This window comes from Carassius carassius, chromosome 45, assembly GCF_963082965.1.
Source record: "Carassius carassius chromosome 45, fCarCar2.1, whole genome shotgun sequence".
Taxonomy (NCBI): Eukaryota; Metazoa; Chordata; class Actinopteri; order Cypriniformes; family Cyprinidae; genus Carassius; species Carassius carassius.
The window spans coordinates 27,016,224-27,041,629 of record NC_081799.1 but is presented as its reverse complement, the minus strand read 5'-3'; the positions used below and the strand labels follow the sequence as shown (position 1 = coordinate 27,041,629).

The 25,406-nt window shown below is 41.3% G+C and overlaps 3 protein-coding genes across 3 annotated transcripts in view; 1 reads left to right on the top strand and 2 right to left on the bottom strand.

Moving 5' to 3' along the window:
- The window catches only part of LOC132127320 (protein disulfide-isomerase TMX3-like), a 36,988-nt gene extending 35,495 nt beyond the window's left edge, over positions 1-1,493 (top strand). The window contains exon 16 of the mRNA XM_059539128.1: positions 534-1,493. Coding sequence (XP_059395111.1) covers positions 534-782 — 249 coding nt within the window. The 3' untranslated portion in view covers positions 783-1,493. The remainder of the gene's footprint in view (positions 1-533) is intronic.
- LOC132127496 (tripartite motif-containing protein 16-like protein) lies at positions 926-20,791 on the bottom strand. Its single transcript, XM_059539396.1, has 6 exons — positions 20,788-20,791; positions 20,466-20,695; positions 19,668-19,815; positions 19,508-19,567; positions 19,004-19,414; positions 926-960 (listed from the first exon to the last, which is right to left on the bottom strand). Exons 1-6 carry the CDS (start codon positions 20,789-20,791, stop codon positions 926-928), a joined length of 888 nt encoding a protein of 295 aa, XP_059395379.1.
- Positions 20,792-21,509: 718 nt separating this feature from the next.
- LOC132127494 (E3 ubiquitin-protein ligase TRIM47-like) lies at positions 21,510-22,163 on the bottom strand. The gene has a single exon (XM_059539395.1). It carries the CDS (start codon positions 22,128-22,130, stop codon positions 21,510-21,512), a length of 621 nt encoding a protein of 206 aa, XP_059395378.1. The 5' UTR covers positions 22,131-22,163.
- Positions 22,164-25,406: the final 3,243 nt, after the last annotated feature.

Genomic DNA, 25,406 nt, shown 5'->3' with positions numbered 1-25,406 from the left:
GTGTGCGTTACTCTGATGCTCTCTCTCTCTGTCTCGTCTGCAGTCGGTGTGTGTGTGTGTGTGTGTGTGTGTGCGTTACTCTGATGCTCTCTCTCTCTGTCTCGTCTGCAGTCGGTGTGTGTGTGTGTGTGTGTGTGTGTGTGTGCGTTACTCTGATGCTCTCTCTCGTCTGCAGTCGGTGTGTGTGTGTGTGTGTGTGTGTGTTACTCTGATGCTCTCTCTCTCTCTCTGTCTCGTCTGCAGTCGGTGTGTGTGTGTGTGTGTGTGTGTGTGCGTTACTCTGATGCTCTCTCTCTCTCTCTCTCTCTCTCTCGTCTGCAGTCGGTGTGTGTGTGTGTGTGTGTGTGTATGTGTTACTCTGATGCTCTCTCTCTCTCTCTCGTCTGCAGTCGGTGTGTGTGTGTGTGTGTGTGCGTTACTCTGATGCTCTCTCTCTCTCTCTCTCTCTCTCTCTCGTCTGCAGTCGGTGTGTGTGTGTGTGTGTGTGTGTGTGTGTGTTACTCTGATGCTCTCTCTCTCTCTCTCTCTCTCAGTCAGTGTTCCGCAGCTCTCCGCTGCTCGGCTGTTTTCTCTTCGGTCTGCCGCTAGGCGTCATCAGTCTCATGTGCTACGGCATCTGCACGGCTGAGTCTGACGATGACACGGAGCTGATGAAGAGTGATGAGGAAGAGGAGGGTGAGGAGGAAGAGCAGCCGCAGCTCACGGCCGGAGCAGAGGGAGAGGAGGATGAGGACAGAGAGAAGATCCAGCAGAAGAGTACGACTGAAAAAAAGGTGGATTAATGAGAAATGAAGGCCCCAGAGGAGGAAAACAAGGCCTACAATCTCCTCACTGAGCTTCATTAGATTGTTTGCTTTCTTTATTTTTATAATTTCCATAAATGTCCGCCAGATTCAAAGTCAACTTTCACTTGTTTGTGAAAACGTCAGGACCAGTCTTGGAGCTCCACATGTGACTGTGCTGAGTTACAGAAGCACACAGACACAAACACTGACTCTTCTAAAGTGACAGGTCTTTGTGCTTATTAATAATCATCACTGTATTAATGAATCATGTGTGGACTGCGTAGAGACGTGATAAACGATCAATCTCTCACTGGATACACTTCCTATTCTCTTTTTTATGTTTAGGGTGAGAAAGTGCAGTTATTGTTGCATCAGACTTGATCTCTGGAGGATTGTTTTACATGAGATTTGTTATGTTATCAAATCATACTGAGCGCACATGAATGCTTTTCTCCTGCTTGCTGCACTGATGTGATCTCACAGAATGTAGAAGTCTAGTGAAGCTGTTTTATTTCTCTGTGAAATGATGAAGGAAGGCTTGGGTTTTATCATATGCACTGAACACATTCACACACAGCAGCTTCAGGTTCAGGGTTTGTTTTTTATTTTTATTTTTTTAAGTCTCATTCCTGGAGAAAACATCATTGGCGTTCCTTCTGTAGGTCCTACATTTCACACTAAACAGCATGTAGGCTCAGTGTATGTGTTTTAAAGTCAAAGTCAAAGTCACCTTTATTTATATAGCGCTTTAAACAAAATACATTGCGTCAAAGCAACTGAACAACATTCATTAGGAAAACAGTGTCAATAATGCAAAGATGATAGTTAAAGGCAGTTCATCATTGGATTCAGTTATGTCATCTCTGTTCAGTTAAATAGTGTCTGTGCATTTATTTGCAATCAAGTCAACGATATCGCTGTAGATGAAGTGTCCCCAACTAAGCAAGCCAGAGGCGACAGCGGCAAGGAACCGAAACTCCATCGGTGACAGAATGGAGAAAAAAACCTTGGGAGAAACCAGGCTCAGTTGGGGGGCCAGTTCTCCTCTGACCAGACGAAACCAGTAGTTCAATTCCAGGCTGCAGCAAAGTCAGATTGTGCAGAAGAATCATCTGTTTCCTGTGGTCTTGTCCTGGTGCTCCTCTGAGACAAGGTCTTTACAGGGGATCTGTATCTGGGGCTCTAGTTGTCCTGGTCTCCGCTGTCTTTCAGGGATGTAGAGGTCCTTTCTAGGTGCTGATCCACCATCTGGTCTGGATACGTACTGGATCTGGGTGACTGCAGAAAGAAAAGGGAGATTCGAGATTGGTCTATAATTAACTAGTTCTTTGGGGTCAAGTTGTGGTTTTTTGATGAGAGGCTTAATAACAGCCAGTTTGAAGGTTTTGGGGACATATCCTAATGACAATGAGGAATTAATAATAGTCAGAAGAGGATCTATGACTTCTGGAAGCACCTCTTTTAGGAGCTTAGATGGTATAGGGTCTAACATACATGTTGTTGGTTTAGATGATTTAACAAGTTTATACAATTCTTCCTCTCCTATAGTAGAGAATGAGTGGAACTGTTCCTCAGGGGGTCTATAGTGCACTGTCTGATGTGATACTGTAGCTGACGGCTGAATGGTTGCAATTTTATCTCTAATAGTATCGATCTTAGAAGTAAAGTAGTTCATAAAGTCATTACTGCTGTGATGTTGGGAAATGTCAACACTTGTTCAGGCTTTATTTTTCGTTAATTTAGCCACTGTATTGAATAAATACCTGGGGTTATGTTTGTTTTCTTCTAAAAGAGAAGAAAAGTAATCAGATCTAGCAGTTTTTAATGCTTTTCTGTAGGATATGTTACTTTCCCGCCAAGCAATACGAAATACCTCTAGTTTTGTTTTCCTCCAGCTGCGCTCCATTTTTCGGGCTGCTCTCTTTAGGGTGCGAGTATGCTCATTATACCATGGTGTCAAACTGTTTTCCTTAACCTTCCTTAAGCGTAAAGGAGCAACTTTATTTAAAGTGCTAGAAAAGAGAGAGTCCATAGTTTCTGTTACATCATCAAGTTCTGAAGTTTTGGATATGCTAAGGAATTTGGATACATCAGGAAGATAACTTAAAAAGCAGTCTTTTGTGTTAGAAGTGATGGTTCTTCCATACTTGTAACAAGAAGTAGAATTTACAATTTTGGCTATATGAATTTTGCAAAGAACTAAATAATGATCTGAGATATCATCACTTGGCTGAATAATTTCAACACCATCAACATCAATTCCATGTGACAGTATTAAATCTAGAGTATGATTTCGACAATGAGTAGGTCCTGAAACGTGTTGTCTAACACCAATAGAGTTCAGAATGTCTATAAATGCTGATCCCAATGCATCGTTTTCATTATCAACATGGATATTAAAATCACCAACTATTAAAACTTTATCTGCAGCCAGAACTAACTCAGATGTAAAATCACCAAACTCTTTAATAAAGTCTGTATGGTGCCCTGGTGGCCTGTATTCAGCAGCCAGTACAAACATAACAGGGGATTTATCATTAACATCTGTTTCTCTGGATAATGTTGTATGAAGCACCATTACTTCAAACGAGTTATACTTGTAGCCTGCCCTCTGAGAAATCCAGAAAACGTTGTTATAAATTGAAGCAACACCTCCACCTTTGCCTTTTAGACGTGGCTCATGTTTATAACAGTAATCTTGGGGGGTGTACTTATTTAAAATAATGTAATCATCAGGTTTTAGCCAGGTTTCTGTCAAACCGAGTACATCTATATTATGATCAGTGATCATATTATTTACAAAAAGTGTTTTTGTAGAAAGGGATCTGATATTCAATAAGCCAAGCTTTATCATTTGTTTATCCATATTGCATCTGTTTTTTATTTGTTGAACCTCAATTAAATTGTTAATCTTAACTTGGTTTGGACGTTTTTTGTATTTTCTAGTTCGGGGAACAGACACAGTCTCTATAGTGTGATATCTAGGTGAAAAAGTCTCTATGTGCTGAGAATTAACTGACCTCTGTGACGGGAGGCAGCTAGCAGACGGTCGGTTTAGCCAGTCTGTCTGCTTCCTGACCTGGGCCCCAGTTAGTCAAGTATAAACACTAAGACTATTTGCCATATTTCTAGAGAGAAGAGTTCACCAGGAGGGATGAAGACCATCTCTTTTCAACAGGTCAGGTCTGCCCCAAAAGCTCGTCCAATTGTCTATGAAACCTATGTTATTCTGTGGGCACCACTTAGACATCCAGTCATTGAGTGATGACAATCTGCTATGCATCTCATCACCACGGTAAGCAGGGAGGGGACCAGAGCATATTACAGTGTCTGACATCGTACTTGCAAGTTCACACACCTCTTTAATGTTATTTTTAGTGATCTCCGACTGGCGAAGTCGAACATCATTAGCGCCGGCATGAATAACAATCTTACTGTATTTACGTTTAGCATTAGCCAGCACTTTTAAATTTGCCAAGATGTCAGGCGCTCTGGCTCCCGGTAAACATTTGACTATGGTGGCTGGTGTCTCTATATTCACGTTCCGTACAATAGAATCACCAATAACTAGAGCACTTTCATCAGGTTTCTCAGTGGGTGCATCACTGAGTGGGGAGAACCTGTTTAATGTTTTGATGGGAACAGAAGAGCGGTGTTTTGACCCACGATTACGCTGCCTCACCGTCACCCAGTTGCCCTGCTGCTGGGGCTCTGTTTCCGGAACCGAACAATGTACAGGAATCCCTGAGCTAGACGCATCCAAAGCCGTATCTAGAGCCCTAACATTCTTACTGTCCTCAATTAAAGTTTGGATGCGTGTCTCTAATTCTGAAATCTTCTCTGTCAGCCTAACTATTTCCCAGCATTTATCACATGTGAATCCCTCATCAGCGACAGAGATAGATAAACTGTACATGTGGCAAGAGGTGCAAGTAACAATGACGGGAGAAGCCATTACTCACCGTGCTTGATGAAATGTGGTTGTTTGATGAACTTGTGAAAAACTGGAGCGAGGGAGAGGAGAAAAGAAAACAGCGATAGGTTCGAATGAAAACGCTAATGACAAGCTAACGAGTGCTAGTGCTAAAGCATTTTACAGATGTAAGGCTTTATATGTCAGCTGTTCTCAGCATCAATTACCAGAATTTGCTCAGAAACTGTTAAGTTCACAAAAAACTTAAAGCTGCAGAACTTTTATTTAGATTCTCTAAACAGCAGTGAATCACTGTAAGCGGTGTAAATGTGTGGGGAGAAGTGTGCTGTGATGAACGGAGCGATCTCTAGATGCTCTTCATCTGATCTCAGACACACATCGAGTCAAAGCTGTCCTTACACAACAACACTGACGAGTGTCTGAAGCTCTTTCTGTTCACACTGGATGGTAATGGAGTCACATTCCCTTCATGATGCCTGCTGTTATTATAGGGATTATCATGTTTTAACACATAACTTGTCTTAATGTTTCTGCTGTGTTCATTAAACGTTTCTTTGTCTCTCTCTCATTCTGTGTCCCTCACATCAATATCATGGTAGAGTTAGACTGATTAGATTATGTCCAGGTTTTGTTTGTGATTACATTCATCTAAAAGGCATTTGTTGGGGTTTATAACGGACTGCTACATTTGATGAAAGATTGTCTTTTTTAATTTTTCCATCCCAGATGTTTGTCATTCTTAGACATTGATTAGGGTTAGGGATTTAAGATGTGTCTGTTTCTTTAGCCAAACATGTTTATCTCCTGTCTACATATTTATAAAGGGCCTATCATTAACCACAAAGTTCTTCCAAAAACAATTACAGTCAATAAAGAACTCCATGTTTGACACATTTTTGTGGAGCTGTAATTCATTACAAGTCTTACATGATATGACCAATCATTGTCATCGCTTCAGAGTCTGCATGCCTGTCCATCGCTTAAGTAACTGTACTAAAGGACTTGAGCTTGCTCTGTCAGTGTGAGGTCACGGGGTCACCGGGGGGTCACTGGAGGTCACAGGGTCAGCGCTGCTGGATTCCAGAGGTCTGCTCTCATCATGATGATGCTCTTTCTCTTAAATCACCGCAGGTGTTGCTGGAAATGAACTCTTATTGTAAGTTGATAATAGCAGATAATTTGTAATTGCAGTTTGGTGTGAATGTACTTCTGTTTGTTTAAAGTGTTACTGCTGTACATCTAGAAGAGTTTCATAAAGGAACTTTGGCATTAGGGCAGCTTCTAATGTGAGCCCTTTACCACAAGAAAGCTTCCAAAGAACCACCAATTTGCCAAAGGCTCGTAACAGAACCTGTAAATCTAACTTTGAAACTCTTTGGAGGCAGAAGTTCATATTTAGAAAGCAAGAGCATGAAGCAGGTTTCAGAATTTTTTTAAAAAAATTTTAAGCACAGTTGGTATTAGTCTGGTTTAAACCACTAGAGAGAAACACACTCAGTCCTGGCATTATGGCACGGGTGCGCTTTTGCTGGACTCTTACTCTGTGAATTCACCAAAGCCATATTTCATTTGACATCAGAAAAATTATATTAACAAACAACATTATATTAACACTGGTATACATGGATGAAAGTGTTTGCTTATATCCACTGAACAGAGCCTGCTTTAGAGTTTCAGAAGAGATCTGAACAGTGTCAATCAGTGCTTTATTCTCTCCACTATTCTATCATTTACGGTGCTATACTTTTATTGTACATCACCAACTGACATTTGTGTCTATATTTATGTATGAATTAGGTGAAACATCTAAAGCAAAGTTGACCTTTAAAACACAGATAACAGCATTATTAAAAGCATGCGCAGCTCATTGAACTGGGTATTTGTGAACTGTTTTATCCTGTCAAAGAATTACTCAACCTCAAGCCAATAGCCTTTCAGGCAGAAAAGTCTTAAAAGAGTCTGAAACCACCACTCACTGTTATTTAGCATAATATTTAAATCAGATGTTGCTGGACACATAATTTGTGCTGCTGCGGCTTGCAAGTGACCCCTTTAAATTATTTCTAGGTTGTAGTATTGTATGAATATTGTCCCACTGATAAATGCAATGCAAATAGTTCTGTCTCCTTGGATAAAAGTGAAGTGGAAATTAAAAAAAAAAAACAGACTGAACATTTCCATGATAATATGTGTGTAATATAACATAATAATATAACATTCACCACTTTTTCTTTTAAGTCAAAATACAATACTAATGTGCATTACAATAGTCCAGTCTAGAGGTCATGAATGCATGAACTAGCTTTTCTGCATCAGAAACAGATAACATGTTTCGTAGCTTGGCAATGTTTCTAAGATGGAAGAATGCTGTTTTTGTAACATGGGAAATATGATTTTCAAAAGACAAGTTGCTGTCTAATATAACACCCAGATTTTTGACTGTAGAAGAAGTAACAGTACATCCGTCTAGTTGCAAATTGTAATCCAAGAGATTCTGTGTACTGTTTTTTGGTCCAATAATTAATATCTCTGTTTTATCAGAATTTAACTGGCAAATTACAGACCCATTTCAAACCTGTACGATCGCTACCATTTTGTTTATTTAAATGTGGAGTCATCTCATTTATCATCAGTAAAATATGGAGTGCCACAAGGATCCGTCCTAGGTCCCCTTCTATTTTCAATATACATGTTGCCCCTTGGTAATATTATTAGAAAATACGGGATTAGCTTCCACTGTTATGCTGATGATACTCAGCTATATATCTCAACGAGACCAGATGAAACGTCCCAATTATCTAAGCTAACAGAGTGTGTTAAAAATGTAAAAGATTGGATGACAAATAATTTTCTCCAATTAAATTCGGATAAGACAGAGATATTAATTATTGGACCCAAAAACACCACACAGAATCTTGTAGATTACAATCTGCAACTAGACGGATGTACTGTTACTTCCTCTACAGTCAGAAATCTGGGTGTTATATTGGACAGCAATTTGTCTTTTGAAAATCATATTTCCCATGTTACAAAAACCGCATTCTTCCATCTTAGAAACATTGCCAAGCTACGAAACATGTTATCTGTTTCTGATGCAGAAAAGCTAGTTCATGCATTCAATCATGACCTCTAGACTGGACTATTGTAATGCACTTCTAGGTGGTTGTCTTGCTTCGTCAATAAACAAGCTACAGGTAGTCCAAAATGCAGCAGCTAGAGTCCTTACCAGGTCAAGAAAATATGATCATCTTACCCCAATTTTACAGTCTCTGCACTGGCTACCTATTAAGTTCCGTATCAGTTACAAATTATCATTACTTAACTATATGGCCCTAAATGGTTTAGCTCCTGCGTACCTAACTAGCCTTCTACCACGTTACAATCCATCACGCTTCTTAAGGTCACAAAACGCTGGACTTTTGGTAGTTCCTAGGATAGAAAAGTCCACTAAAGGTGGTAGAGCCTTTTCACATTTGGCTCCCAAACTCTGGAATAGCCTTCCTGATAATGTTCAGGGTTCAGACACACTCTCCCTGTTTAAATCTAGATTTAAAAAACATCTCTTTCGCCAAGCATTCGAATAATGCATCTCATTATTTGTGACTGCAGTTGTATCCGATCAAATGTGCATTCTTATTCTTTAGCTTGGGTTAAACTGATTGATTTTACTTTGTTGGGAAAGCAGCTACGCTAATGATGTCTCTGTTTGTTTCTCTGTTTCTGCTGGATCTTCATCCCGTGGTAACTAGGATTTACACAAGCTCCAGTCTGGATCCAGAACACATGAGAAGAGATGATGCTGACCCTCAGAGGACCTCAGATGATGCTAACCCTGAATCAACAACAGAACTAACAAATATTGCTATTTACTATACAATCACATAATACAAGTGCTGGTCATATAATTAGAATATCATCAAAAAGTTGATTTATTTCACTAATTCCATTCAAAAAGTGAAACCTGTATATTATATTCATTCATTACACACAGACTGATATATTTCAAATGTTTATTTCTTTTAATTTTGATGATTATAACTGACAACTAAGGAAAATCCCAAACTCAGTATCTCAGAAAATTAAAATATTGTGAAAAGGTTCAATATTGAAAGTGAAAGTCATGATATTTGCCAAGTATGGTAGCCCATACTTAGAATTGGTGATCTGAATTTAACCAATCCAAGTACACACACACACAGCAGTGAGAAGTGAACACATCTTGAACACACACCCAGAGCAGTGAACACACACACACCGTGAACACACACCCGGAGCAATTGAACACACACACACACACCGTGAACACACACCCGGAGCAGTGGGCAGCTATAGATCCAGTGCCCGGGGAGCAGCTGGGGGTTCAGTGCCTTCAGGCACTTCAGTCATAGATATTGAGGGTGGAAGAGAGCACTGTTCATTCACCCTCCACCTATAACTCCTGCCAGCACCGAGACTTAAACCAGCGACCTTCTGGTAACTAGTCCAAGTCTCTAACCATTAGGCCACAGCTGCCCCCATAAAAGACACCTGGTGCCACACTCTAATCAGCTAATCAACTCAAAACATCTGCAAAGGCCTTTAAATGGTCTCTCAGTCTAGTTCTATTATAGGGATAACCGCCCCCTGGAGAGGATTGTGAAACAAAACCCATTCAAAAATGTGGGGGAGATTCACAAAGAGTGGACTGCAGCTGGAGTCAGTGCTTCAAGAACCACTACACACAGACGTATGCAAGGCATGGGTTTCAGCTGTTGCATTCATTGTGTCAAGCCACTCTTGAACAACAGACAGCGTCAGAAGCATCTCGCTTCAGAAAGGACTGGACTGCTGCTGAGTGGACCACAGTTATGTTCTCTGATGAAAGTACATTTAGCATTTCCTTTGGAAATCCGGGTCCCAGAGTCTGGAGGAAGAGAGGAGAGGCACACAATCCACGTTGCTTGAGGTCCAGTGTAAAGTTTCCACAGTCAGTGATGTTTTGGGGTGCCATGTCATCTGCTGGTGGTGGTCCACTGTGTTTTCTGAGGTCAAAGGTCAACACAGCCGTATACCAGGAAGTTTTAGAGCACTTCATGCTTCCTGCTGCTGACCAACTTTATGGAGATGCAGATTTCATTTTCCAACAGGACTTGGCACCTGCACACAGTGCCAAAGCTACCAGTACCTGGTTTAAGGACCATGGTATCCCTGTTCTTAATTGGCCAGCAAACTCGCCTGATCTTAACCCCATAGACAATCTATGGGGTATTGTGAAGAGGAAGACCCGAGAATGCAGAAGAGCTGAAGGCTACTATCAGAGCGACCTGGGCTCTCATAACACCTGAGCAGTGCCACAGACTGATCGACTCCATGCCACGCCGCATTGCTGCAGTCATTCAGGCAAAAGGAGCCACAACTAAGTACTGAATGCTGTACATACTCATACTTTTCATCTTCATACTTTTCAGTCAGCCAAGATTTCTAAAAATCCTTTCTTTGTATTGGTCTTAAGTTATATTCTAATTTTCTGAGAGACTGAATTTGGGATTTTCCTTAGTTGTCAGTTATAAATACAAAATTAAAAGAAATAAACATCTGAAATATATCAGTCTGTGTGTAATGAATGAATATAATATACAAGTTTCACTTTTTGAATTAGTGAAATAAATAAACTTTTTGATGATATTTTAATTATATGACCAGAACCTGAAATTGCTGTTAATAGCGTTGATCGTTGACTACATATTGTATTCATTTTTCTGAAAAATCCTGTCATATGCACATGAACTGACAGTCACCACTTATAAGCTACAGTACTACTAAATATTGTAGAAACATAATTTTCTGTAAAGTTGCTTTGCAATGATTTGTATCATAAAAAGCGCTATACAAGTAAACTTGAACTGAATTGAATTGAATCTTCATCTTTTCTTCAAATCGCATAACCTTTGACAAACATTGAATCCAGTTCATACAAATACGTACCAGTGTTTTACATTTGTGAGACAAATGCCTTTTTTGGGGTCTTTGTCATCATGGTGCAGCGGTAACAACTTGGTTTTAAACACCATAAATCAAAGGAAATAATTGTGGACTTTAGGAGGAATAGATCGGATCCTCAGCCCATATATATATTAATTGGGACTATGTAGAAAGGGTCTCTGTTCCTTAAAATTTCTGAGCCTACATTTGGATAGCAATCTAACCTGGAAAACAAACACCAACATGCTGACCAAGAAGGCACAGTCCTGAAAAAAAATGCTCTAGATAAAGAACTGCTGGTGTCCTCCTATAGAAGTTCAGTTGAAAGTGTATTGACGTCCTGCATTTCAGTGTGGATTGCTAGCTACAATACCCAGGAAAAGACAGCACTTCAGAGAATTGTTCATACAGCACAGAAGATCATCGGCTGTGAGCTCCGCTGCGTTAGAAAGGCTTGCAGCATTTAAAAGACTCATTCCATCCAGCACACCGTCTGTTTGAACTACAACCCGAATTCTGGAAAAGTTGGGACGTTTTTAAATTTTAATAAAATGAAAACTAAAGGAATTTCAAATCACATGAGCCAATATTTTATTCACAATAGAACATAGATAACGTAGCAAATGTTTAAACTGAGAAATTTTACACTTTTATCCACTTAATTAGCTCATTTAAAATTGAATGCCTGCTACAGGTCTCAAAAAAGTTGGCACGGGGGCAACAAATGGCTAAAAAAGCAAGCAGTTTTGAAAAGATTCAGCTGGGAGAACATCTAGTGATTAATTAAGTTAATTGATATCAGGTCTGTAACATGATTAGCTATAAAAGCTTTGTCTTAGAGAAGCAGAGTCTCTTAGAAGTAAAGATGGGCAGAGGCTCTCCAATCTGTGAAAGACTGCGTAAAAACATTGTGGAAAACTTTAAAAACAATGTTCCTCAACGTCAAATTGCAAAGGCTTTCCAAATCTCATCATCTACAGTGCATAACATTATCAAAAGATTCAGAGAAACTGGAGAAATCTCTGTGCGTAAGGGACAAGGCCGGAGACCTTTATTGGATGCCCGTGGTCTTCGGGCTCTCAGATGACACTGCATCACTCATCGGCATGATTGTGTCAATGACATTACTAAATGGGCCCAGGAATACTTTCAGAAACCACTGTCGGTAAACACAATCCGCCGTGCCATCAGCAGATGCCAACTAAAGCTCTATCATGCAAAAAGGAAGCCATATGTGAACATGGTCCAGAAGCGTCGTCGTGTCCTGTGGGCCAAGGCTCATTTAAAATGGACTATTTCAAAGTGGAATAGTGTTTTATGGTCAGACGAGTCCAAATTTGACATTCTTGATGGAAATCACGGACGCCGTGTCCTCCGGGCTAAAGAGGAGGGAGACCTTCCAGCATGTTATCAGCGTTCAGTTCAAAAGCCAGCATCTCTGATGGTATGGGGGTGCATAAGTGCATACGGTATGGGCAGCTTGCATGTTTTGGAAGGCTCTGTGAATGCTGAAAGGTATATAAAGGTTTTAGAGCAACATATGCTTCCCTCCAAACAACGTCTATTTCAGGGAAGGCCTTGTTTATTTCAGCAGGACAATGCAAAACCACATACTGCAGCTATAACAACAGCATGGCTTCGTCGTAGAAGAGTCCGGGTGCTAACCTGGCCTGCCTGCAGTCCAGATCTTTCACCTATAGAGAACATTTGGCGCATCATTAAACGAAAAATACGTCAAAGATGACCACGAACTCTTCAGCAGCTGGAAATCTATATAAGGCAAGAATGGGACCAAATTCCAACAGCAAAACTCCAGCAACTCATAGCCTCAATGCCCAGACGTCTTCAAACTGTTTTGAAAAGAAAAGGAGATGCTACACCATGGTAAACATGCCCCGTCCCAACTATTTTGAGACCTGTAGCAGAAATCAAAATTGAAATGAGCTCATTTTGTGCATAAAATTGTAAACTTTCTCAGTTTAAACATTTGCTATGTTATCTATGTTCTATTGTGAATAAAATATTGGCTCATGTGATTTGAAAGTCTTTTAGTTTTCATTTTATTAAAATTTAAAAAACGTCCCAACTTTTCCGGAATTCGGGTTGTATTACCCTCAGGTCGGCGGTACAGGACAATAAAAGCTAAAACAAACAGACTGAAAAACAGCACATGTCCCAGAGCTGTTGCAATACTTAATGAAATCTGTATGTAAATGTCTTTTTTTGTGCAATATCCCGTCTTGTTTCAATCTGAATTCAGCAATTGGATTTGAGAATATTGCTTCTTAAAGCATATATGTTTTGTAATATTTTATATATATATATATTTGAAATATGTATTCATTATATATAATGAAAAAATGCTGCATAGAGGTTATTGGTTCAGTGGGAGAGAGCTAAAGAGCATCAATACATCGTATTAACATGATGAGCTTCCTCTCTGTCTGAACACGCTAGTCTGATACACACTGATCCTGTGTGTGAGTGTGTGTTTGTGTGTGTGTGTGTGTGTTTGTATCTGTGTGTGTGTGTGTGTGTGAGTGTGTGTGTGTGTAATTGCGTGCGTGCGTGCGTGCATGCGTGCGTGCGTGTGTGTGTGTGTGTGTGTGTGTGTGTGTGTGTGTGTGTGTGTGTGTGTGTGTGTGTGTGAGTGTGAGTGTTCTTATATGTGTATACCCGAATTCCGGAAATGTTGTGACCTTAAATTTGAATAAAATGAAAACAAGGAATTTCAAATCACAAGAGCCAATATTTTATTCATAATAGAACATAACAAAGGTTTAAACTCTCCCGTTCCATCCTTCCCTCACTCGTGAACAAGACCCCAAGATACTTAAACTCCTCCACTTGAGGCAGGAACTCTCCACCAACCTGAAGTGGGCAAGCCACCCTTTTCCGACTGAGGACCATGGCCTCGGATTTGGAGGTGCTGATTCTCATCCCAGCCGCTTCACACTCGGCTGCAAACCGTCCCAGTGCATGCTGAAGGTCCTGGCTTGATGAGGCCAACACGACAACATCATCCGCAAAGAGCAGAGACGAAATCGTGTTGTCACCAAACCTGACCCCCTCCGGCCCCTGGCTGCGCCTAGAAATTCTGTCCATAAAAATCATGAACAGAACCGGCGACAAAGGGCAGCCCTGCCGGAGTCCAACATGCACCGGAAACAAGTCTGACTTACTGCTGGCAATACGAACCAAGCTCCTGCTCCGGTCGTACAGGGACCGGATAGCCCTTAGCAAAGGGCCCCGGACCCCATACTCCTGGAGCACCCTCCACAGGCCGCCGCGAGGGACACAGTCGAATGCCTTCTCCAAATCCACAAAGCACATGTGGACTGGTTGGGCAAACTCCCATGAACCCTCCAGCACCCTGTAGAGGGTATAGAGCTTGTCCAGTGTTCCACGGCCTGGACGAAAACCACACTGTTCCTCCTGAATCCGAGGTTCTACTATCGGCCGGATTCTCCTCTCCAGTACCCTGGCATAGACTTTCCCAGGGAGGCTGAGAAGTGTGATCCCCCTGTAGTTGGAACACACCCTCCGGTCCCCCTTCTTAAAAAGAGGGACCACCACCCCGGTCTGCCATCCCAGAGGCACCGTCCCCGACTGCCACGCGATGCTGCAGAGGCGTGTCAGCCAAGACAGCCCCACAACATCCAGAGACTTGAGGTACTCAGGGTGGATCTCATCCACCCCCGGTGCCTTGCCACCGAGGAGTTTCTTGACTACCTTGGTGACTTCAGCTTGGGTGATGGACGAGTCCACATCTGAGCCCTCAGCCTCTGCTTCCTCAATGGAAGACGTGACAGCGGGATTGAGGAGATCCTCGAAGTATTCCTTCCACCGTCCAACGACATCCCCAGTTGAGGTCAACAGCTCCCCACCTCTACTGTAAACAGCGTTGGTAGGGCACTGCTTCCCTCTCCTGAGGCGCCGGACGGTTTGCCAGAATCTCTTCGAGGCTGACCGATAGTCCTTCTCCATGGCCTCACCGAACTCCTCCCAGGCCCGAGTTTTTGCCTCCACAACCACCCGGGCTGTAGTCCGCTTGGCCTGCCGGTACCTGTCAGCTGCCTCAGGAGTCCCACAAGCCAACCAGGCCTGATAGGACTCCTTCTTCAGCTTGACGGCATCCCTTACTTCCGGTGTCCACCACCGGGTTCGGGGATTGCCACCTCGACAGGCTCCGGAAACCATACGGCCAGAGCTCCGAGCGGCCGCTTCGACAATGGAGGTGGAGAACATGGTCCACTCGGACTCAATATCTCCAGTCTCCCTCGGGATCCGGTCGAAGCTCTGCCGGAGGTGGGAGTTGAAGATCTCTCTGACAGGAGACACGGCCAAACGTTCCCAGCAGACCCTCACAGTACGTTTGGGTCTGCCGAGTCTGTCCAGCTTCCTCCCCCGCCATCGGATCCAACTCACCACCAGGTGGTGATCGGTTGACAGCTCCGCCCCTCTCTTCACCCGAGTGTCCAAGACATACAGCCGGAGGTCGGATGAAACGACCACAAAGTCGATCATCGACCTACGGCCTAGGGTGTCCTGGTGCCACGTGTACTGATGGACACCCTTATGCTTGAACATGGTGTTCGTTATGGACAAGCTGTAACTAGCACAGAAGTCCAATAACTGAACACCGCTCGGGTTCAGATCGGGGGGCCGTTCCTCCCAATCACGCCCCTCCAGGTGTCACTGTCGTTGCCCACGTGGGCGTTGAAGTCCCCCAGTAAAACGACGGAGTCCCCAGTCGGAGCACTTTCCAGCACCCCTCCCAGAGACTCCAAGAAGGCCGGGTACTCTGCACTGCCGTTCGGCCCGTAGGCACAAACGACAGTGAGAGACCTATCCCCGACCCGAAGGCGCAGGGAAGCGACCCTCACGTTCACCGGGGTAAACTCCAACACATGGCAGCTGAGCTGGGGGGCTATTAGCAAACCCACACCCGCCCGCCGCCTCTCACCATGGGCAACTCCAGAGTGGTGAAGAGTCCATCCTCTCTCGAGGAGTGTGGTTCCAGAGCCCAAGCTGTGCGTAGAGGTGAAATTAAACATAATCTCTTACACTTGATTTCCTGCTAATTAATAAATTAAACTAATAATACCCTATTAAGTGAATAATTGAACATCATTAATTAGTTTTATTTCTAAAATAAAACTTTGGACGTTTACCTTAATTTAACACATAGTACATACATGTAGAGTATGATAAGTGCAAATTCCTGTATATACGAAGTTATCAGGCTAATCAGGTATATGTATGCTATATGCTAGTACATAAGCCAACTAATACAGAGATTAATGGTCATAATAATGTCGTTAAAACAGCATATATCATAACATGATTTTGTAGGAATTGTAATAAGGTGTTAAAGAGAGTTACTATTAAAAGTAATATGAGCCAATGGGATCTCTTGGGGTCCTAATGGAGACCGGATATGGAGGTGGGGCTCACAAACATACCCTGTGTTCCATTCAGAAGGGATCATCCCTATGCCCTCCTGAGTGAGAGCTTCCAAGGGTTGAAGGGTGTAGAGGACCAAACTCTTTCTTGAAGTGCCCTTCTGCATCATCATCACGTGCCCACAGGGAGGTGCCGTCATCACAGAGAGAATAGCACAAAGGATCATGGGAGCCTGAAGAGTCGATCAGTTGTACTCTTTGAAATCCTTCTTTCCGAAAAGTTTTGAGCATTTCGGTTTGGAACGACCCTTCAATATGGTGGCCATGACTGTTTACACTCCGAAGTGCCCTTCAGAGGGCGTTATATCCTGTTTGGAACACACTGTGAACTGAACTTTAGTTCTGGGTTGATGATGCAGGATGCACAGCTGAAGTAGCTCGTCTAACTCAAAAAGAACCGAATGAGCCGGTTCAAACAACTGTTTACCGAAGATTCTGATGAGTGAGTTGATGATATTGTGCAAGCCTGAGGAGTATACTAGAAATATGCTTATTATGTTTTTTAAAACCTTTAAACCTTTCTGTCAAGTGAACACTCCAGCTTAAAAGTCCTTAAACAAGACTGGGATGATGACACAAATGAACTGTGTTTTTAAAGTCTGTCTTCAAATCTAAGTAAAGTCTTGAGTCAGATCTTCAGAGGTCCAAGTCAAGTTGTGTTTTTTGGTGACTCGAGTGCCTGTCACAGACTCAGGTATCTATCTCTGCTGTTAGATCACATAGTTTCACTGATGATTCAGAATAAACACTAAACCCAGGATAGAGCGGCTGAGTGAATGTGGTCTGGACTGTGTGGATGAGGCTCATTGTGTCAGCGACGCTGTAGAAGGACAGAGTTCCTGCGCTGTGATCCACAAACACTCCTATTCTCCTGACATCATCATCATCATCATACACTTCTGTTCTCCAGACATCATCATCATCATCATCATACACTTCTGTTCTCCTGACATCATCATCATCATCATACACTTCTGTTCTCCTGACATCATCATCATCATCATCATACACTTCTATTCTCCTGACATCATCATCATCATCATACACTTCTGTTCTCCTGACATCATCATCATCATCATACACTTCTGTTCTCCTGACATCATCATCATCATCATACACTTCTATTCTCCTGACATCATCATCATCATCATACACTTCTGTTCTCCTGAAATCATCATCATCATACACTTCTGTTCTCCTGACATCATCATCATCATCATACACTTCTATTCTCCTGACATCATCATCATACACTTCTGTTCTCCTGACATCATCATCATCATCATACACTTCTATTCTCCTGACATCATCATCATACACTTCTGTTCTCCTGACATCATCATCATCATCATACACTTCTGTTCTCCTGACATCATCATCATCATCATACACTTCTGTTCTCCTGACATCATCATCATCATCATACACTCCTATTCTCCTGACATCATCATCATCATCATACACTTCTGTTCTCCTGACATCATCATCATCATCATACACTTCTGTTCTCCTGACATCATCATCATCATCATACACTTCTATTCTCCTGACATCATCATCATCATCATCATACACTTCTGTTCTCCTGACATCATCATCATCATCATCATCATACACTTCTATTCTCCTGACATCATCATCATCATCATACACTTCTGTTCTCCTGACATCATCATCATCATCATACACTTCTGTTCTCCTGACATCATCATCATCATCATACACTTCTATTCTCCTGACATCATCATCATCATCATACACTTCTATTCTCCTGTCATCATCATCATACACTTCTGTTCTCCTGACATCATCATCATCATCATACACTTCTGTTCTCCTGACATCATCATCATCATACACTTCTATTCTCCTGTCATCATCATCATACACTTCTGTTCTCCTGACATCATCATCATCATCATACACTTCTGTTCTCCTGACATCATCATCATCATCATACACTTCTGTTCTCCTGACATCATCATCATCATCATACACTTCTATTCTCCTGTCATCATCATCATACACTTCTGTTCTCCTGACATCATCATCATCATCATCATACACTTCTGTTCTCCTGACATCATCATCATCATCATACACTTCTGTTCTCCTGACATCATCATCATCATCATACACTTCTGTTCTCCTGACATCATCATCATCATCATACACTTCTGTTCTCCTGACATCATCATCATCATCATCATACACTTCTATTCTCCTGACATCATCATCATCATCATACACTTCTGTTCTCCTGACATCATCATCATCATCATACACTTCTATTCTCCTGACATCATCATCATCATCATACACTTCTGTTCTCCTGACATCATCATCATCATCATACACTTCTGTTCTCCTGACATCATCATCATCATCATACACTTCTATTCTCCTGTCATCATCATCATACACTTCTGTTCTCCTGACATCATCATCATCATCATCATACACTTCTGTTCTCCTGACATCATCATCATCATCATCATACACTTCTGTTCTCCTGACATCATCATCATCATCATACACTTCTGTTCTCCTGACATCATCATCATACACTTCTGTTCTCCTGACATCATCATCATCATCATACACTTCTGTTCTCCTGACATCATCATCATCATCATACACTTCTGTTCTCCTGACATCATCATCATCATCATACACTTCTGTTCTCCTGACATCATCATCATCATCATACACTTCTGTTCTCCTGACATCATCATCATCATCATACACTTCTGTTCTCCTGACATCATCATCATCATCATCATACACTTCTATTCTCCTGTCATCATCATCATACACTTCTGTTCTCCTGATATCATCATCATCATCATACACTTCTGTTCTCTTGTCATCATCATCATCATCATCATCATACACTCCTATTCTGCTGCTGATGGACTCTAGAGGGAGATCAGTCTTTATGTTATTGTGCCAGAATGAGTAACTGGAGGAAGTGCAGCACAAACTCCAGGACAGATCATTACATCCAAACTCAGACTCTTTACTCTGTCTCTTCCTGCTGATGCTCTTATATGACACAGATATCTCCACTTCATCTCCACTCCACTGCAGCTCCCAGTAACAGCGTCCACACACACTCTCTCTACACAACACCTGACAATAACTATCAAATCTGTCTGGATGATCAGGATACGGCTGATCTGTATCGGTGTACGTAGCTGCTCTGTCTTCTTCAGACAGACGGAGGCGTTTATTTGCTGTGTTTGGATCCAGAGTCAGAAACCTGCAATCTGATGAAGATAAAATAAACAAGACTTATTTCATGTAGTTTTTCAAAATGAAAATCATAAAGTAATTTTAGTGTGTGTCTCATAGTGTCTTACACTGCAGGACCTCTGGCCTGGTCTTCAGTGCTTTGAGGGGAATAATTTCACTGTATGTTACTGTGAACATAAAAACAAATCATTAATGTGATTCTCATGTGAAACATGATTTCTTCCATACTGTATTTAATTGTTCCTTCTGTGTGATATGACTCATTACCTCTGCCAGATATCTGTTCAATCTCTTCTTTGCAGAATTCCTCTAGTTTCTCTTTCAGCTTAGAGACTGATTTCTCCACATGACTGAAAGAGAGGTGAGAGCTGATGGTGATGAGCTGTTCTGTGGATTCAGGAGAGATGGAGAAACTCTGCAGGACAAAAACACACAACTCAAGTCAAGTCAAGTCACCTTTATTTATATAGCGCTTTAAACAAAATACATTGCGTCAAAGCAACTGAACAACATTCATTAGGAAAACAGTGTCAATAATGCAAAAATGATAGTTAAAGGCAGTTCATCATTGAATTCAGTGATGTCATCTCTGTTCAGTTAAATAGTGTCTGTGCATTTATTTGCAATCAAGTCAACGATATCGCTGTAGATGAAGTGTCACACAACTTGTTTTTTTCTATTTCAAATCTTGTGTGATTTGTTCCATCATGCACTCTAATGAGTAATTTCAGAACCATACACAGCTGATGGAAGCGATCGACTCTTATGAAATGTACCCACAATCAAGTGTTGATTAAAAAATCATGCATTGAGCTGCAATATATATATATATATTTAGAAGAGGCTCTGTTCTTTCTTTTGGCATATTGCATGTTCAGATATTTAAATAACAAAATGTTCAGGGACAACAAAAGTTTTTTTTTAATTATTTAAACACACACACACACACACACATACATATACACACACACACACACACACACACACACACACACACACATACAAACAGGCACATAAAAAAGAAATGAAGGTTTTCCGGACACACTGTGTGGGGATCTGTGTTACCTGCAGGAACTGGATGTGATCCTGTGTGTGTGAAAGCTGCTCCAGCTCAGCGTCTCTCCTCCTCAGATCATTGATCTCCTGCTCCAGTCGCTCCAGTCGTCCTTCAGCTCGACTCACTGCAGTCTTTTCCTGATCTCTGATCAGTCGTATCAGCTCAGAATGGCTTCTCATACCAGAGCGTATGAGCTCAGTAAAGATCCTCTCACTGTCCTCCACTGCTGTCTGTGCAGAGCGCTATAGGACACACAGTGATTCAGCTTCAGTGAGTCTGAACTGAGACGGAGACAAACTTCTCTTCTTCTCCAGACTCACCTTATGAGACTCATAAGGAGATTCTCTGCTGATACTTTACTTGTGTCTCTTTCCGAATCCTCTGTCACAATTCATAAACACAGCAGCAATGTAATACAAACCAGTAAAAAATGAAATGCAGCTGTTTACTTTTATTCACAAACAAAACAAAGAAGATCCAAAAACATGGACCAGCTTTACCAGCTTAAAGACATCAGACATCAAACTAAGAGACACAAGTGATGAAAATATGTTACTACAACAACAAAGTGTAAACTAGAACAAAGAAAACAGGAAGAGAACCGGAAAACAAGGAAATGCAAACAAAAAGCCCTTTAAACACAAACAGAAACCTAATGTAAAATATATATGCATATAAATATGTATGTATATATGCGCAAACACAGGGGAAATACATTTGTTTACATTACTTATCTCCACTAAATTTGGAGTTTAGAGTTAAATAAAAAATAAATATGAATACAATAATAATAATCATCATCATAATTATCATACAAATTGCAGATAGTATGAGGAAATTATTAACTATAGTTATCAATATATAGCCATTATTCTATGGTAAATGTAAACAATCACTGCAGTGTCTGAAGTCTATTTCATCTAAATCACATGCTTTCTCAGCACTTCAGACTTCATCTTGAGTATTTATTTGTGCAATAAATTACAAACACTTTTGTTCGTGGTTGTTTATATGAATGATTTACTCCCAGTGCAGCACTGAACACTGCTCCATCAGTCATATTCTGATGTGTAATGTGATTGAGCTCGTACCTGTTTCTCTGTCCTCTCTGCTTCCGTCGTCACAGTTTCATGGTTCTTGTGTTCATCCATCAAACACAGATAACAAATGCAGCACTGGTCGGTTCTGCAGTAGAGCTTCAGCGGTTCTTCATGTTTAGTGCAGATCATCTCCTGCAGTCGTCCAGTGGCTTCGGTCAGTTTGTGTTTCTTGCTTCTGAAGAAGCTCTCATGTTGTTGGAGGTGATTGTGACAGTAAGAGTTCACACACACCAGACAGGACTTGACAGCTTTGAGTTTCTTCCCAGTACTGACGTCACACTGCACATCTCCAGCTCCAGAGGAACAGTCAGCGGTTTGGAGTCTGGTCTTCTTCAGTTTCTTCACCATTTCAGCCAGCAGCACATTGGTAGATAAAGCAGATCTTGGACTGAAGGTCTGTCTGCACTGAGGACAGCTGTAGACTCTCTTCTGATCCTCCTGAACCCAGTGACCTGAAATACAGCTCTTACAGTAACCGTGTCCACAGGGAACGCTCACTGGATCCTTCAGCAGATCCAGACACACCGGACACATGAACTCATCCTGATCCACTGGAATACTTGCTTCTGCCATCGTGTGTGAGTCTTTGTGAGAGAGACAGACAGCGAGAGACCGCCTGCAGCGCTTCACTTTCACTTTCTCCCTCCTGAAACAGCAAAGTCATTCCCTGGTTTGTGTTTGAGAGATGTGTGCAAAACTACACAGCAATCCGTCTTCTCTTCCATCCAGATCTGGAGGATTGTGCAGTAAAGGACATTCACGATCAGACTTTCTATTCGTTAACATTAATTACATGGTGTCTTAGACAAAATTGATCAGGACATGAAGTCAAATATTAACTAATAAAGTGAATTACTACTCTTCTTTTATTGTGTTTTGAAACAGTAAAGAAGAATCGTGTTCATGAGGCCAGAATGAGATGAAGAATGAACTCAGACTTCTGCGGGAGACAGATGTGTGTGTTCTGTGGTTCGGACAGCAGAGGATCACACACACATCTGGATGATCATCAGACCCACACACTCCTCTCTTCATGGACAGATGATAGAAGTCTAAGACAGAAATCTTTGACTGATGGGTGGTGTTTTAAAAGCATTTTACAAGTTCTGTACAAAGTATGGTTTCTCCTTCCTAACACTATGAGAATGTAGTTCCAGAACATGCTTCTTGTGAACTGTAAGAGAAGTGAGACCAAATAATGATTGTATGACTTTGTTCTTTTCCTTTGTAACTCAGTCTTGCTTTGGTATTTTCAGACGGGACAGTGATGAGATCAGGTCTGACTCCACGTGAGCGTGATGAAAGATCTCAGAGCTTGAGGTTCAGTCGGAGGCTGTCGTGAATGTGGGTTTTGTTTCTCGTCTGGAGAAGCGTTTAGATGCGCTCTTTCTCTGACTGTAGAGGCTCAGTTACTTCATTAGGATAACGGGAAGCACATGCTGAGCTCCAGATCAGATGCTTCATAACGTGACCCTTCAGTTCAGTTCAGTCCCACAGCGGGCTTCACGTCCAGCGGACTCAGACGGTCAGATGTTCCCCCTCTACCTGCAGTCCAGGTGCGTTCCTCAGTCAAGGACAGACTCATTTCAACAAACCGATGATCTAACATGATGAATTGACTTCTACTTATCTGTATTTGTTATATGAATATGAATTCTGTCTTATATTCATTACTGATGTTATCTTAATGATGAATCTTGTGACACTGTTAACTGAAAGAATTGTGTAATAACAGTCCTATTAGAATGATGAAGAGAATTTAAGCTTTTGCTTTCAACTTAATTCGTTACATTTCCAAATATTCTGTCAGTCATCACCATGTCTCGCTGACTTCACCTTGATCACTTTCTTGGCTCAAAATAGTTTTATTTTGACAGAAGAATAATTTAATTGTCTTTTCTAAGCAGGAATTTACTTTACCTTAGGTTTATTAACCTGATCTTGACATGGTTACTTTACTTTAAGAGATCATTCAACGATTTTCTGTTTGCTAGTCTCCTCAATAGCCGAGCTTAAAGCGGGCATGCTAGTGCGTGCCAGGCCAGTCGTGTTTCCACTGTCACTTCCGGGGCTTGATCGTGCCTCGTCGGGGCTTCCTCAGGGTTTTTTGGCCCGATGAAAACCTTGGGCCAAAGCGTGTCAGCTGGGGCTAGAGGAGGGGTTCTGAACAAAGAGGAGTTTCTCTGAGTCTGGAGAGCTTCAGCACTGCGGATCATTTCAGAGAGATAACAGCTTTAACACCGGTATTAAAGACTTTTTAAAATAAGCTCAAAAATCACTCTCAGTCAGCAGCGAGTGTTTGAAATAACTCGATCCGATGTGGATTATAATCACTAAACAAGGCAGAAATATTTATAAACGATACAAAAGACTGTGCACGCTGGGCATTAACATTACCATAGTAAACATGGTAAATATAATGTCAGCTTCTTATTCTCTATCACAATTGTGTAATTTTTTAGTAACTTATATTATCTGTCATAAGTCTCGTCTCGAGAGTTTAGCTCCACGTTGCCTATCATAGAAATACAATAATGTTTTAATGTTCGGGAGCGTTTATAAAAATAGAGATATTATCATTTATTCTAAATGTGATGTATAGGCTACTGGCTACAAATAAACAGAAACAGACTATTTTCATAAGTGTTAAAAATAAATAACTAAAATATAAATACATTTATTTCTGTGTGATTAATTTTGAGTCCTGATAAATTAATTCATTATGATCAATGTATCACGTATTCTATAGTAAATCATTGATGCTTTTGAATATGAATATTTAACAAAGCATGCAAACAAACTGCCGCTTTTATCGTGTTCGTTTTGTGATCGCGCATGTTCCAGTGACTTATTTCTTAATGTTCTGATAACTTCTCTTTGTTGGTGAAATGATGAGGTTGCGTGACGTTGTTCTGAGAGGCGTGTAAAGGGCGTGTTTTAGTGACGTGCAGCGGAGCTTCAGGCCCTGACGGTGGAAACCCTGTGCTATTCTGGCCTCGGTGCTACAGGTCCGAGGTTATTAGCCCCACCGGCCCGCTTTAAGCCCTGGCTCACAGTGGCCTGACAGTGGAGATGCGGCTAATGCATCAATTATTTTACATACCGTGTGATTTATTCACATGATTCAGTTCAATCTCAATGATTCAGCTTGTGAGAAACATATACACTATAGTTATTGAGAGATATTAGTGTGTCTAGTGTGTGTGTGTGTGTGTGTGTGTGTGTGTGTGTGTGTGTGTGTCTGTCTGTCTGTGTGTGTGTGTGTGTGTGTGTGTGTGTGTGTGTGTGTGTGCGTGTGTGTGTGTAATATCTGACATTGAGCAGTTGTTGAGGAACCGTTACACAGGCTACTCATATTCAAGCATATTATTTCAAATTATTTGAGCTAATACTGTTTTAATGTATGCATTGAAAATTGGCTCTGTACAAAAACAAAATAAAGTACCCATCAATTAATTGTGAAAACAAATAAAAATTTGCTTCATTAAAGGTTTGGTCACCAATAAAAATAATCTGAATCTTTTTAGGTAAAGTTATCACTGCCAACAAACAAACAAATAAATCAGCAAGCAATCTTCATCACTGGCCACCCCATGTTTTTGACATTAATAAGCATATAATAAGTCAGACATTTATACAAATTTATCTTCCAGTAGATGTAGATGTAAGACAACAGTTTAGAGTCAAGCATCATGCTTGGTCATGAATGTCATCTGTGTGGCCTCAGATCAAGGAGTCTTTAATATGTCCAGCTCCATCTCAGCAGAGAAATCCAGAGTAATATCAGCTCAGTCATCTTTTTCTCATAATGAATGGAAAATCCAGCTGTGGAAAAAATCCTCAATGCTG